We start from the raw sequence: 9398 nt of genomic DNA on the forward strand, positions 1-9398 counted from the left end.
GCCCCGGCTGTTTGGCAACGGAGATGGGTGGGCTGGGCGTGGCCTGGGGTGGTGGGGCCAGGGGAGGGGTGAAAACTCAGTCCGTGCTGGGAGGGGGCTCCTTCTGGGCTGAAAGGGCAGGTCTGGAGACAAGGGCCCCCCGCGGAGTTCCATCAACTCCACCGGCGGCGGAGTGGAGTTAGAACGGAAGGATCTAGGGCCCTGTGCCCCGGGGAGGAGGGGTGCGGAGGCTCCGGGGAAGGTGGGCTTGGTGGCGGGGAGGCCCCCAGAGGGAGCAGAAGGGACACAGGTGTGCCCCTTCCGCCGGGACAGAGGAGGCCCATCTCTGACCCGAAGTGGGGGCCGCAGCGCTCCGCAGCTCAGACAGATGGAGCCGGGGCAATAAAGGCGTGATCTGCAGTATTTTTTTAATTTCAGAAGTTAAAGCTTCTTCCCACCTGGCGGTGCCGGGCTGGGAGGAGGCCCCGAGGGAGGGCTGGTCTAGTGCGGGGAGGGAGAAATCTGCTTACAAAACAAGGCTTGCCGGGCGGCCGCCGGGCGGGCCAGCGCTGTGTCCGGGGAGAGGGCGAGACAGTCCCTGCCCAGCGGTGAGGGCCGGGGGCGCCACAGAAACCAGCCCTCCCCGACGCCCTCATCCTGTCCCCCGCTGGTGGCACCTGCTTCTCTCGGAGGCCCGGGGCTTCGGGAAAGGAGAGAGCAGCCCCAGGCCACCAGCCAGGGGCCAGACCCGTCCAGTCCGGTGCTCAGCGGGGCGGGAGCCTCCGTCAGAACTGGGCGTGGTCCACCTCGTCCAGCCAGGACGCGGGGCTGGCAGGGAAATCGGGGTAGCCCCCGCTGCTCCCCGTGGAGAGATCGGAGCTGGGCCCGTTCCCTGTCAGCACCCTCATGGGCGGCGGCCCACCCGGGGCCCCCGTGTGTACAAGGCCCAGGCCGGCATCAGGGTACACCAAGCTGGAAAGGAGGGGCTGGGGCCCGGGAAGGCCCTGCAGGGCAGCCGGGGATGGGGGGACGCCATAGGGGCTGCCGGGGCGTAGCTCTCGGTACTGCTCCGGGCCGCCCAGGCCTCCGTGCTCCAGCGGGAAGCTGCCCGGGGCCCCCGAGGGCCGGCCCAAGGCTGGGGTGGGCTCGCCCAGGCTGCCATAGAGGCCGTTAGCAGGGCCCATCTCAGCCATGGAGGGCTCTTCTGCAATGGAAGCAGAGGGCGCTGGTCAGTACCCACCCCCCTCACCTCTGGCCTCCCTCCTGCAGGGGTGCCCTGCCCATCGCACCGAGGTCAGTCAGGCTCTTCTGCTCTCACTGCCCCGGCTCCACCCCGCTTTTGTTCAGCTCAGTCTCACTGGTGTCCCAGGAATGGGGGATCCCCTAGTGGTATGGTGCCAGGAACAGTCTAGCATGGACCCAGGGCTCCAGAACAATCCCCAAGGCTGCCTTGGGAGGGGTGCACAGATACCACCCACCCCCACTTTGCAGACAAGTTACTTAAAGCCCAGAGAGGCTGGATGACTAGCCTAAGGTCACACGCAGCCAGAAAGCCTCCAGATGGACATTAAGGGGCAGGACGGGGTCCCCTGGTGCAGAAGACTGAGACCACCGGGCCCCATAGAGGAAGGTGGAGCCTCCCAACAGCGAGTAACCTGGACTTTTTACTCATTTACCCCAAAATTGTGCTGCCCCCGTTCCTAAAAATCACTGCAAGGGTGCGGAGCCAGAAAAGGCGGACCTCTCCCCCCATCAGGAGAAGGACAGGGTCACAGGGGTCCTGAATCCACACCAGGAGAAGAGCAGAGGGCCTGAGTGGCCAGCCCACAGGGTTCAGGGATGGGGGACGAGGGTCTACAAATAAATTTTTTTAAGTAAGGCCCAAGCGGCCACTGACCAGGGAATCTGGATCCCTAAGCTCCCAGCAACCACCCGGCCCGACGTCCCTCCCGGCCCGGGCGGCCCACTCTCTGTGGTGAGGGAGTTCGGGTCTGCGGGGCGGGCAGAGGCCGCCCCTGGCCCGCCCGTACCTGTGAAGGAGACCTCGGCGTCGCTGTCCGGACCCTCCTCCTGGACGCTGTCCTTGTCCGACTTGGAGCTGCCACGTGCGCGCTTCATGCTGCGGAAATACTGGCCCCAGCGCTGCCGGCCCGCGTCCTTCTTGAGTCTCTTTTCCTTGGCCCGGCGGTTCTGGAACCACACCTGTGGAGGGGGTGCCGGTGAGCGGCCGCAGGCGCGGGGCCAGCAGGGGGGCCGCGGCCGGCGCGGGGCGCTGACCTGCACGACGCGCATGTCCAGGCCGGTCTCGGACGAGAGCTGCTCGCGCACGTGGCGCGCCGGCTTGGGCGATGTGTTGTAGGCGCTCTTGAGCGTCTCCAGCTGCTTGGCCGTGATGGTCGTGCGTGGCCGCTTGGCCGTGGCCTCCGCCTCTGTGCCGTGGGGGAACCGTGAGGCCGGGCCTGCTGCTCGGCCGCCCGGCGCTCCCGCCCCCTCCAGGCGCGGGGACCTCGGGGCCCCTACGGCGTACCCTCCCCAGAGACCGGCCGCCATGGCTGCGGGGACAGAGGGGCTTTGCAGGTGGCGTGGGCGCGGGGAGCAAGGGAGAAAACAGGGTGGAGGCATCTGGGTCGGGGCGGAGGGGCGGCCCCGCGGCCCCCGATGGCGGACGCCTCCAGCCTCACCCGCCCGCTGGCAGGTGCCCGTTCCCCTGTCCTCTTTGTTCTAAGCGGGTGCCTGCAGCCCGGCTTCCAGTCAAGGATTTAGGGCGATAATTAAGGGGAGTGGTGGTAATTCGCAATTCGGATCAGCCTCGCCGCGCTCCCCAGGGAGATGGCCCGAGATCCTGGACCTCAGCTCCCCATAGCGGGTCTGGGAGCTGCTCCCACCCGGCCCGGCTCCCGGGCGTGGGGTGGAGGCGCCCTCCCCGCCCTGGCCTGAGAAGGCGCTCAGGTTCACGGCGCGTAGTGAGTGCTTCCTGGCGAGCCCTGGAGGTAAGGATCCCTCCCCGCTCCTCCTGGACGGGCCTTGGCCCCCTTCTGCAGACTAGGAAGGGGGACGCAAAGACCCGGCCCGGTGACCGGCGCCCCTGCCAGCTGACCTCGCTGCTTGGCCGTCTCGTAATCCGCCTTGCACACCAGCCGGCTGTCCTCCATGAGGTAGAACTCGTCGCCCGTGGCCAGCTGCCGCTTGCACACGACGCAGGCGAAGCAGTGCAGGTGGTACACGAAGTCCTGGGCGCGGCGCACCACCTGCGTGGGCGGGATGCCCAGCTGGCACGCGGCGCACTTGGTCCCGAAGCGCCTGCGGGACGCACAGGGCGCGGCTCAGCGCGGCGCACGGCTCCTTCGCCCCGAGCGGGAGCGAGAGCCTCCAGAGCGCGCCGCGCAGGCCTGTCCCGGGAGGGGGCAGGGAGGCCCGCGGTTTCCGCCCCGGGTCGCCCGCTGCCCTGCAGCCCCGGAGGACCTCACAGGGTACCGCGAGGCGACCTCAGCGGCGTCGGGGAGGTGCACCCCTTAGAGCCCCATGCCCTCCGGGAAAGCGACCGCCCACCGCCCAGCATGTAGGACAAAAACAAGACCAAAACGAAGGGCGAGTAGGGCCAACAGAGTTTTCCACGCGTGGGGCTATCTTTTTCAACGGCTGCTTCCGCTCTTTACAAAATTAATTGTGTAAAGAAATAATGTGCTGAGGCGTGAGCCCTGCCCAGCCGCCCACGGAGAGGCCTCGGGACGCCCTGCCTGGGTGACGGCTCTTCCAGGGCCCCGGGCTCGGCTGTTGCGGGGAGTCGGGGTCCCCCGGCGATGGCGCTATCCCCCCGGCCCCCCGCCAGCCGCGCGGCTCACTTGAAGAAGTCGTCCTTGCAGTACACGCTCTCCCCGCGGCTGAAGCAGCGCTCGGCCAGCGGCGTGTGGCAGTCGCTGCACTTGAGGCATTTGCTGTGCCAGTGGCGGTCCAGGGCCTTGAGGACGAAGCGGTCCAGGATGTGCTGGTCGCAGCCGGCACACAGTGGGGTCTCTGCAGGGCAAGGGGCCGCTCGTGGTCAGGGGCACGGCCCAGGGCAGGAAGCACCCGGTGTCCTTCCTGTCCCAGCCCCTGGGAGGCAGGAAGACTCCCTCCCTTGCACATCCCCTTCCCCAGCGGCTTGGAGGGGCCGCCTGGCTCCCCCCATGCACGGAGCACCTGAGCCCACAGCCAGCCTGCTGTTAAAACTCAGGGAAACGAAAATAGGTTTAGAAGTGTGCCGGGGAGCAAGAAGGCGCCCCATCGGTCCATCAGGCCTGATGCCGTTCGCTACAAAATGGTCCTGTGCGAAGGAAGGGCACACACACACTGAGCTGAAATGAAAACCCCACCCTGGGAGCGCTCTTCAGGGCAGGGCGGTAAATCGAGTCCTTGCCATCGCTCGGGGCCAGGTACAGGTGTGTCGTGGGGCACATGAGTTTGCATAGTTAAGCACCCCAGTGCTGAGAAAGAGACTCCCTGTCCGTCCAGTTTCACAGCCCTGTCCACGGGCCACCAAGGAAAAAACAGATGCCCTCCCCATCTTTGGGTGGCCGTAGAGGTACTTGGGGGGGGACACTGGACAAATGGGTCTGCTGTCCTCACGCCCAAGCGTGGGTGCCCAAGCACAGAGCCACACATTACTCCAGCTCGGGCTCTCGGGTTCTGCTCCCCTGGACTGCAGGTCTCTGGGAAACCAGGCTGGAGAAACTCGGGGTGGCCTGAAGGAGCCCTGGGTCCATGAGGGGTTTTTCAGGGTGCTCATGGGGTGAGGATTCCCTGTTAACTCAGAAAAGATCTCCCAGAGAGGAGAGAGCCATGCACAGAAGCTGGAACCTACACAAAGATTGTGCCCACCTCACCGTGCTCACCTGGCTGGGTCCCCACATCCCCCCGCACACCCCCCGCTCCAGGCCAGAGGGCAGCGGATGGGAGGACTGGAGAAGGACCTCGCTGGGGCCAGAGAACCGGATCGACCTTTCTCCCACAGCAGCGGGAAACCCGCAAAGGACGCGGTCCCGTGTCGGGCAAAACCGCGGCCCCAGGTGCGGAGCCTAGGGGTCCGCTGGGTGCCCCAGGCCCTCATCCAGAAAGGGGACGGCAGCGCGTCGAAGACACCTGGCATAGAGCTGGTGGCTGGACAGCCCCTCGCAGCGCGATTCAGCACCGCGGCCCGGACAGCGCCCTGGCCGAGCGGTCCCGCAGCCCGGGTCCGGCAAAATCCACCCCCGCAGCACCCCTCACTCGCGTTCCCCAAGGTACCCTGACGGCCCCGGCCTTACGCTGCATGGCGACTCCAGCCTCGGCGGGTCTCCTACCCTGAGCGCTGGCGGGGCCCAGCAGAGCCTCGAACCCTCAGGCCTGCTGCCGGCCAGCTCTCCTGCGCCGGCGCCTTCAATCCCGCCTCCCCTCCCTCCCTCCCCCTCCGCCCTCCCACCCCTTCCTCACAGCCCCTGCGGCCAACCCCTCCCAAGAACCGTCGGGAAATAAATAAGCAGGGAAGGATGAAACCCCACAGCCTGGATGTAACCCCTTTCCCACCTGCCCTGTCCCACTAGTCCCCGCGGCGCCAGGCTGCCCCCTCTCCATCCCGCGGGTCCTGCAAGCCCAGGAGCCCTTGGAGAATGGTCTCGACTCTCTGGGACCCAAAGCGCTGGGGGCGAGACTGGCACCACCAGGAAGTTGGGGGGCTAGGCTATAGAAGGGTCCAGAGGACCAGCCCAGGGCCTGCCAACAGCAGGTGCGTGTGATCACAGGTGCCGAGACTCCAGCTGCGGGCGATCTACGGACGCGGGCCGGCTCCATCCTGGCCCTGGCTTTGGATTCCCTTCCCAGGAAGTGTGGAGGATCCAGATGGGGGCTGTCCTCTTGGGGACCCTCCTGCTCCATGGTCGCTGGGCCCCATGGTGGCTCTCCACACACTTCTCCCGATGACGGAGAGGGTTTTTCTGAACCCATCCTGGCTCTGGAGGGCTCCCGGCCGGAACAGTGCAACGCCATGACCACACACTCACCACACAGCTCCCGAGGCCCAGGCACAAACTTGCTGCTGGGGCGCCCAGGCGGGGACATGCTGGGGGCCTCGAACCCACTCCTGCCTGGGTCCCGTGGTCAGGCCCAGAAAGGAGCAAGGACCTCTGGGTCTCCTGGGGGGGGGGGTGTCCCACCCCTTCTGGTGTAGCCGCTCAGCCGAACACCCACCTCGCCGCAAGTCCTCCCTCCGCGCCAGCAGCGCCAGCAGCAGGTCGCCACTCGCCGACTCCCGGCCCGGGCCCAGCTCCCCGCGCGCCTCCATGGGTCCCGCCGCCCCGCGCGTAGCAATCTGGCCCCGAACTTTTTCGGGGCCCAGCGAGGCCACGGCCTCAGTGGCCCCCGGTCGGCGTCCCAGCGACTCCCAGCGTTGCTGGGCGCTGCGCCCACGGGCCTCCCACGGCCCGGAGCCTCAGCCCGCGCGGAGGGCGGAGCAGCCGGGGGGCGGGGCCGCGGCACGGGGCGGGGCCAGGGGTCGCCGAGACTCGCAGCCCGGGGCTCCGCGGGCTCCGCACGCCTTTGCGCGGGGACCCGTGGTGCCCAGAAGCCACCCCGAGTGCCGGCCGGAGCGCGAGGACCGGCAGAAGAGGAGCTGGGTTAGGGCTGCCCGTGGGCGCGAGCTCGGGCCCGCAGCCCCCTGCCCCTGCTCTGCGGGCGCGGGCGGAGGCCCAGACTCCAGCGCGGGTGCGCGCCCAGGCTGGGGGGCCTGGGAGGAGGGTCGGGAGGGAGCCGGGTCCCACGGCCGCTGAGACTCAGACTCAAGAGCTGGACCTGGAAGTTTTAGGGGCAACATCTGGTCCGCAAGAGCGCCATGGAGACCCAGAGAGGGTGAGTGTGGCGCCCAAGGGCTGGCGAAGCCGCCAGGAGCCAGACTAGACCTCAGACAGACCCTGGCTGGGAACAGTTTCTGGACTCCACTGCTGGGACTTCCGCCCTGAGTGGGCGCAGGGAAGGAGGGCAGTTCTCCAGAGGGAAACCCAATGTCCTTGGCCTGAACAGGCAGCCAGGACTCCAGGTCAGGAGGGACAGAGCCGGGAAAGTCAGGGATTCACCCTCACTTCCCTCCACCCCTCAGCACCCCCGTTTGCACGGAAGGCAGGCCCTGCACCTGATTTTCCAACATCCTGTCCCGCCCGAACAGGTGAGCCCGCAGGGATCCTGCGTACAGAGGCTGCACCTACTCCCGGGCAGCTGTTCCTGCCCAGGGGGCACACAGCACGTGGCCACAGGCCCGTGCCGGCCCCCACGCACTCAGTCACCACGGTTAGAACGCGGCAGTGTGAGCCCCTTGCAGTGTGGGACGAGGAGGGGGCAGGGGCCCCAGGAAGAGCAAGCGGGCGGGCAGATTGATGTGTTCCTCCAGGTCCCCCCCCTGGGGTCCCACGGTAGGGCCTGTGCTGCCCCTGCCCCTCTCCTGGCCTCCAGGCGCCGGGTCTGTGGGTGTCTCGGTTTTGATCAAAGGCCCCTGCAGCCGGCACGCGCCCTTTGCTTTGCCCCGCAGTCCCCCAGAGGGCATGGTGCAGGCGCCCGAGCCCTGGAGCCGCGGGCTGCTGAGGCCCAGCTGCGGCAGAGGCCCGCCCAAGAGCAGCCCCGTCATGGGAAGGGGCAGGGTGGGCCCCGGCCGCTGCAGCCCCACGTCTGGCTGGCCCGTCACTCCCCGACGTCCGTGCGAGCGAATGGCCGTTGGGGAGGGAGGCTCGGGCGGGACACGCAGCCCAGGGGCTCAGGTGCTGGCTGCTGAGCCTGTTGGGAGGTCCAGGGCGGGCTCTGTGAGCTGAGGGCGTGGGTCTCCGGGGGGACTTGGTGCCTCTGGCCTGCACCACCCCTTGATCCAAGGGTGCCTGTGAGGCCTCAGGGCCAGGCCCCCACACCAGCCACTGAACCGTGGCAGGAAGTTCCGGGCCCTGCGCCCCTCGTGTCCTCTCACCTGTGCTCCTGTCCCTCCTGGCCTCCCGAGGTCTGGTCTCTCAGCCTCCCCTCCCCGCCCTGTCTGCCCTCCGTGCCTGTTCTGCCCCTGACTCCCAGGTGCCCCTCTGCCTGCCTCAGCGTCCCTTCTCGTTTCTCCCCTCGTTCGTTTCCTGGGGCCTTCCTGCTTGGGCTGGAGGCTGGGGGCTCTTACCCCGAGTCCCGCCGAAGGCGCAGGCAGCAGCGGCTGCGGGGGCGCCAGGCCTCCCTCGGTCTTGCTCGAGCTCCGTCTCCAGCAGCATCGCTGCCACCCGGCCAGGGCAGGGCCGCGCTCCTCTCACCTGCACGACCGCCCTGCGGGTTCCGAGCACCCCGAGGCCTGCGTCCGCGTCGCAGTCTGCGCCGGCCAGACCTGGGAGCGGCAGGCTGCAGGCGCTGTCCGCGGTGCTGACGGAGGCTCTCCTGCGGAGGCCCACCTCCTACCTCTGCAGCTGCCCGTCCCTGCGCTGGCCCCTACACCACGCCGCCACCCTCGTCCCCGGCCCGCCTCCCCACCTTCCCCCGCCCACATCCCCAGGTCCCCTGTCTCTCCGCCCGCCTTCTCGCCTTCCCCCGCCCCAAGGCACGGGATTCGCTGCAAGCGGGTGCTCCACCAGCTGCTCCTGTGCCGCCGCTGGAAGGCAGCATCCAGGCTCCCGGCCTGGGGTGGCCCCCACCAGGCCCTGGGTTCAGGGGCGGCTCAGAGGTGGTCAACTGCTGCTGCTAGCCTCAGGAGCTTTCTGCCCTGAAACCTCCCCAGCACTCAACTTCACCCATAGGCCTCTGCCCCAACCCCACTCCCCCAGGGCACCTGCGGGGAAGGGCACCTGGGGTGCCCCCCAACAGATACTCAGGACTCAAGGACAGGGAGCGCTAGAACCCTGGGCCTGTTCAAGGGTCCCTGACAGTGAGCCTGCGCCCGCACCAGCATCCTCAGACCCAGGGGTGGCCAGCATCCCCACCGGCCGCCTGGGGTGCTGCCCAGCTGGCACCCCAGCGGCTGCCTGTGCCCGCTGGGGGAGGGGCCTGGGCAAATTAGGGACGGGTGACCTACCAGCCTCCACGCAGTCCCTGGGGATGGGAAGCCACAGAAACCACAGCCCCACACAAGTGCTGGAGACCTCCTCCCACAAAACAAAGAGGGGAGGCAGGTGAAGAAACCCAGAGAGCGCAGAGTCTAAGGCAGCAGACAGGGCTCAGGGGCAAAGCCCTGGGTATCAGCTCCGTGGCAGGCGTGGCCGAGGAAAGCCGCCACCAGTTAAAGCCCATGTCCGGAACTGGGGGGCTGGCCGCTGGCATCCTGGGTCACGGCGCCCCCAGTGTAGCCCATCTGCATCAGTCACCAGCTGCCCTCACTGCTGGCTGCTGTCCTGTCTCAGGACATCAACCCCAGGACGGTTGGTAACTGGATTCCTCCCCACCTTTCACCTTCCACCGGGCCTGGG

General features: G+C 68.0%; 1 protein-coding gene across 1 annotated transcript; it reads right to left on the minus strand.

The window, feature by feature from the left end:
- Positions 1–298: 298 nt before the first annotated feature.
- Positions 299–6274, minus strand: LHX3 (LIM homeobox 3). Its single transcript, XM_090275285.1, has 6 exons — positions 6181–6274; positions 3822–4011; positions 3077–3279; positions 2257–2408; positions 2010–2181; positions 299–1183 (listed from the first exon to the last, which is right to left on the minus strand). The coding sequence occupies exons 1-6, from the start codon at positions 6272–6274 to the stop codon at positions 765–767; spliced, it is 1230 nt and encodes a 409-aa protein (XP_090131411.1). The 3' UTR covers positions 299–764.
- Between the last annotated feature and the right edge of the window lie 3124 nt (positions 6275–9398).

Source organism: Furipterus horrens, unplaced genomic scaffold (genome assembly GCF_987537825.1).
Source record: "Furipterus horrens unplaced genomic scaffold, mFurHor1.1.pri manual_scaffold_4, whole genome shotgun sequence".
NCBI classification, from domain to species: domain Eukaryota; kingdom Metazoa; phylum Chordata; class Mammalia; order Chiroptera; family Furipteridae; genus Furipterus; species Furipterus horrens.

Coding starts and splice junctions, on each gene's coding strand:
- LHX3 (XM_090275285.1), bottom strand. CDS start 6,274: ATGGAGGCGCGCGGGGAGCTGGGCCCGGGCCGGGAGTCGGCGAGTGGC. Junction 3,280..3,821: donor TGCAAGGACGACTTCTTCAA/GTGAGCCGCGCG, acceptor TGCGTCCCGCAG/GCGCTTCGGGACCAAGTGCG. Junction 2,409..3,076: donor CGAGACGGCCAAGCAGCGAG/GTCAGCTGGCAG, acceptor CCCACGGCACAG/AGGCGGAGGCCACGGCCAAG.